The sequence below is a fragment of the Pteropus alecto genome, unplaced genomic scaffold (genome assembly GCF_000325575.1).
Source record: "Pteropus alecto unplaced genomic scaffold, ASM32557v1 scaffold8, whole genome shotgun sequence".
Lineage (NCBI taxonomy): Eukaryota > Metazoa > Chordata > Mammalia > Chiroptera > Pteropodidae > Pteropus > Pteropus alecto.
In genome coordinates, this window is record NW_006494609.1 from 22661325 (window position 1) to 22666904 (window position 5580).

The following is a 5580-nucleotide window of genomic DNA, read 5'->3' on the forward strand; positions in this document are numbered from 1 at the left end:
TTCTGATTCTTTGACTTTCCTGCTGTGGGATCACGTGCCGGGTTCGTCCTCCTGGGGCTATCCCCTCCGCATGGCGTCCCCGGGGCTCGTCCGTGTTGTCGCGTCTGTCAGAACTCCCTTCCGCGTCACGGCCGGGTCGTCATGTCCACCGTACTTGTTCGCTCGCTCGCCTGTCGGTGGGCTCCGGTCGGTGCCACGTGCCGGCTGCTGTGAACACGGCGTGTGAACACGTCTGCGGGGCGGGCTTGCCGGGTCCTGCGGTGATTCTGCGTCTGGCTCTTTGAGGAGCCACCAAACGGTTTCCCACAGCGGCCGCCCCACTTCCATTCCCGTCAGCCGTGCGCAAGGCTTCCAGAGTCTCCGCATCCTGGCCGGCACTCATTAGTTTCCATTTTTCTTACGGCCATCCTAGTGGGTGTGGGGAGGTATCTCATTGTGGGTCTTCGTTACTAACGGCTGATGACGTTGGGCATCTTCATACGCGTGTTGTCCATTTGTGTATTTTCTTGGGAGAAGTATCTGAAAATCCATTGCTCATTTTTTTAACAAGAGAAATTCAGAATTTTAATGCATGCACGTGGGGGATTCATATCAGCATGAAAATTTCAGAGATAGTGAGGCAATGTCGGGTATATGTGACATAAGTTGGGGGGATGGGGCATCAGCTTTCGGAAGTGAGAATGGCGATTTTCAGGTCGTCAAGGAAGCAGGAGCCATCACTCCGAGCGGCTCAGAAGCAGCGGGACCCTGGGTTTCCAGCTAACGCCCCCGCCTGAAGGCCTCTTATTTACCGTGCTTCATTCAGATGAGGCGAACTTCCTGAAGCAGGTTTTTCTGTCTGAAACAAACAGCTTAAAATCAGTGTCCCAAAAGGCGGCGTCCGGGTGGCGGAATTTCGGTTCCCTTCAGTACTGGGCTGCAGGAGAGGGTGTCGCTGGCCAGCGTCGCCCTGAGTAGCGGGTACGGCCACCGTAAGGCCGCGCTGCTTCATTTTAATGTGCGTCTAAGACTCGTCAAACTACAGACCATGGACGAGCAGGTCCGCGATGGAGCCAGAAGTTTCGCGCTTCTCCGGTCCCCGCCTGGTCCCACCGGGCTGGTCTCAGCCCGCACTCTGGTCTGAGGCTCCTGGTTCCGCCGAGCCTCCCGGTAGCTCTGCGTCTACAGATCGGAGCTGGTGCTTCCAGGAGGGACCGTGGTGAATGAAGACTTTCTGTTTCTCCTTTTTATCATTCAACACCTCGTGTCATTTGAACGTCCTCCAGTTTATCCACTGTGTTGTCGGTAAATGTTTAAGTGGTTTCGACTTTTTCTCCTTTGCTGTCGTAAACAATTAGACGTGTGTCCCCGTCTCGTATACACGTGACTGTTTTTTTAATTGGGTGGTTTTCTTTTTACTATCGAATAACAAAGTGAAAAGTGTCAGGCACCCATTTAAACGTCTGAATATTCTTTGTAAAGTTACCGAAGGCACAGGAAAGGTGAATACTGTGATTCCCGGCGCTCTTCTGTCTGTTCCTCAGTCTTTCGCGGCTTTCTTGTCGAGGTCATCGTGTTCGTAGTGAGGATACGTGAGAAAGGCCGAGTACTGTATTCCTGAGTGAAAGCGGCTCCTGATCTCTGCCGTTTTAAGCTTCTGAATGCCGTGTGCGGGCAGATGCCCCACCTCGCACAGACTGAGGGCCGCTCCCGAGCGTGTCGCCGAGCGGCTTCCTGCAGAGTGCCCGTCCCCGCTCTCCCCCCGCTGGGGCCTCCTCACAGCCCTGGCTGGGGTTCTGGAGGCTCCCAAGGTGGTGAACCGAACCTTCTCGGACTCCAGTATCAAACGAAGCCTGCGCTCCAGCTTAGAGTGCAGGTGTGTTATCTTTATCTTCCTTAACTAAACCGAAGATGTGTTTAGGAAGGGAAAGGAAACTGAGACGGCGCTAAGAATAAAAAAGCCTTTTATAATAACTTTTCCTCAGGGGTGACGCATCCTAATTTGAATTCTTCTATGTGAGCGTCTTCTTCAGACTGAGGGTGAGAGTTTTTACTGGCGAAAGTAATATGGGAAGAAATGCTAACACACCGCCACCCTTTTTCAAAAATAAAAAGGCAAAGAAAAATACGGAAGGAGAGAAAGAGTATGCAAAGTCTTCTTTTCATGATTTTTCTTTGTGCACATTTTCGTACTCTCCCTAGTGGCTAAGGAAGTCACACTGTGTTTACCACTGACTCAGGCTGCTTCCACCAAGCCCCCTATGTGTGCTGTCAGAGCCCAGGGCCTCGTCCTGCTCAGCGAGACTCAGAAAGCGGGGTCCAACCTGTTCCCTCTCGCCTAGAAGTGACGTGAAAGCTGATAGAGTTAATAAATGCTTTTAATTCCCACTGAGAAAGGTGACGTAAGTCTCCGAGAGCGGAGGCTTTCGCTGGCGGAAGGGAGGCAGAGAAGGCGTGCTGGCTTCGGCGGCCCCTCTGTCTCAAGCAGCGGACAGAAGGCTGGCTTGGCAGGAGCACAGGGACACACCAGGCCCCCACGCCGGTCCCCAGCGTCTGCACCCAGGATCACTTCTTAATCCGCTCAGCACAGGTGGTAGTGGTACCCACTCGACTGTGGGAAGCAGATTTAAGTTCCCGCACGTTAAAAACGTTCAGAGCCCTGCCTCGGTCAGTCCCCTCCTCTGAAGTTCATGCTTCACCAGAATACACAGGCCGTTGTGTCGCGCTCGGCGTCGGAAGCTTGTCGGTAATGAGGTGACGTGTAGGCCCCTGGGAAGGCGGGCGACCGCCCAGCAGCCTGCGAAGGACACTGGGCGCGCTCCTGCGATCCGCTGCGTCCAGGCTTGAGACTCCTTCAAGGAGGAGCTGCTTGGAGGCGCTCGGCGCCCCCGTTCGTGGTCTGTAATTAACGTTTCCCATTTGCAAACCGCACACGGGGCCTGGAAGCTCGCCGGGCGCCCGAACACGGCTGCGTCGTGGGAAGAACAGAAGCCCCGCCCTTTTCTGCTCACTTGTCTCCCAGGCTGATCAGTGCGACTGCGCGGCCTGGTGGGAACTCCCCTGCCCCTGGCAGGCCAGGACTGTGGGGGACGGGCGGTGCACCCCAGCGTGCCAGACGGGGCCACCGCACGTGCCAGGCCTGCCTGTCCTCTCCAGAGATTCCGGAGGAAAGGCCAGTTCTCGGAGCGCTCCCGGCAGCGAGCGGCCCTCGTCACCTGGGCTTAGCGTCCCCGAGCAGACACCCCTCCACGCACGCTGTCACTCTGAAACAGCCGGTGAGCCGTGTGCTCAGAGGTCGCTCCGAATAGTCTGAGAAGTGGGCCCAGCACGTGCCCCTGGTTCCAGAAGTGAAACCTTTCCCAGCGACACTGAATGGCTCCGTCAGTTGCTCCTGCGGGTTGCACATGAACCTGTTTCTGCTACAAAGTTCCATTTGTCCGGCGGCGAGGAGCCGGGCCTGAGCTGCGGTCTGCGCGTGCTGTGTCCGGGCAGCGCTTCTCATACACGCGGGGGATGCGAGGAACTCGGTAAATGTCTGTTAACTTACTCTGAGGAAAAAAGCCGAGGGAAGTCATTAAATGATGCATTTTTTAAAAATAATTCCTCTTAAAGTCAGTTGTGTCGTAAATTTTTATGTCAGGCGTCAGAACAAGAAGCGCTTTCTTTTTTTATAAATTTTGGGGTTTTACAAAGTGTCGTATGAAAGGTTATCCAGAAGCCCGAATGCCAAGAGCATCAAAACAGAATCGTTCTAAATGGGTGTCGCTCAGAAACCACCGTGCATTTTAGCAGGTAGTGATTAAAAGGCCAGTCTGCTTAGCAAAATAAAATGCTAAGATTTGAGTTGGGGTGACCTGCAGGGCTGGAAGTGACTAGCGATGGGAACCGCCAGCCAGTCCACACGAGCCGGCGTTGCGGTGACTCCCGCCACAGTCCCAGTGCAGGCGGCTGGGTGGCGATTTCGGAGGCCGAGCCCCTGCTCTAAAGCAGCAGGTTGCAGCCGTACAGTTACGCGTGCAAGTCTGCGTGTGTTCCTCACGTGTGCTGACAGGTAAATGCCTTGGATTGTTGTGCTGTTTTCGACTTAAGATAGCTAAGCTCGAGAAATCTTAATCTGCATGGGGTCAAATCTGATATGCCAGTGGACAGTTTTTACTGGTATCATGGTAGGAAACTTGGAAACTAGGAATAAACAGCTCTTGCCCGGCAGGAGCTCTCTGCCTGTCTGACTCGGGCAGGGAACGTAACCCCAGCACCCACAAATTCGGAGGCTGCTGCCGCCAGGCCCAACGTGCCGTCTGGGTGGGGACCCAGCTGAGGCCCCACAAGGCCAGCCCTCAGGCAGCTGCGTGGGGGGCAGTCCTCACGGGGGCTCCGGGGGTGGGATTGCTGGGCCCCCGGTCTTTAATGAGGGCTCTGAGCAGTTGGTGACCAGCCTGAGTCACACGCGCAAAGGGCAGTGTGGGCCTGAGCCCAGGTCCCACTGCTGCCCCCTGTGGTGTGAGCTGACAACATCAGCATGTTTCTGTTTTTTATACATTTTAGTGCAGTCGAAAACACTATATATATTCATACACTGTACCCACAGCATGTATGTTTGTGTATAAATGTATGTAAATCATTAATTTGAGAAAGAAATCGATTGTGCATATATATATTGCCAACAATTTTAGAATTGGCCACTTACACACTGAAACGTGTACATGATTCACATGCTCTGTCTGTCCATCGGTCTCCTCTAAACTCCTAACTGCCTATTTTTTTGTATTATTTTTAAAAGAACTGACTCTTGAAAAGGTGGTTAATCAGAGTGCGTGGGTCACGTAAATGAAAATTGTGATTCTAAAGTATATAAAATTAGACCTATTCCTCTAATTATAAAAAACCCACGTGCTAATTGGCCAAATCACTGTTTCTCCTACGAGGAAGAAAGCACCACCTTATCTCATCGCTGGGCGGTGGGCGCGAAAGAACAGACTCTCGGCTCCCGGGTGCGGGGCGCCGTGGACGTCACACCGTGCTGTTTCTTCTGCAGGTGGTGATGGCACTTCTCAAATACTGGCCAAAGACTCACAGTCCGAAAGAAGTGATGTTCTTAAACGAGCTGGAAGAGATCCTAGATGTGATCGAACCGTCGGAGTTCGTCAAGATCATGGAGCCACTCTTCCGGCAGCTGGCCAAGTGTGTCTCCAGCCCCCACTTCCAGGTACGGGCGGGGGCGGGGCGGGGTGACAGGGGTCCGTCCGTGTGTGGTCCCCTGTGCTTCTCGTGTAATCTGAAGGTGAACGTCAAGCTTTCGCTTTAATTATGCTTCAAAATAAAATGCTAAGATTTTAATTCCGCAAAATATGCTTTAGTCTCTTGTCCCTGTCGCTGCAAACATTTCTCGGTGAGAGTCGTTTGAGATAGCTTCTCTGAAACTGTTCAGTGCGCTCCCAAGTGCATGAAACTCTGTTTTCCACAGCTGATCAGTATTTACGGATACCATGAGGGAAACACACCCAGCTGTGAGCTCTCGCCCTCCATAAGGCCCTTCGTTTCTGAGGTTATATAAATCCGTCTCCCTTCTCCCTTTCAGTCAATAGTCCTGCTTTTCGTCAC

General features: G+C 53.2%; 1 protein-coding gene across 7 annotated transcripts in view; it reads left to right on the top strand.

Moving 5' to 3' along the window:
• PPP2R5C (protein phosphatase 2 regulatory subunit B'gamma) overlaps positions 1–5580 on the top strand; it is a 126773-nt gene that overhangs the window by 103617 nt on the left and 17576 nt on the right. For all 7 annotated transcript variants that reach the window (XM_025041975.1, XM_025041976.1, XM_006925581.3 and 4 more), the window contains one exon: positions 5015–5185. In XM_025041975.1, the coding sequence (XP_024897743.1) occupies positions 5015–5185 (171 nt within the window). The remainder of the gene's footprint in view (positions 1–5014; positions 5186–5580) is intronic.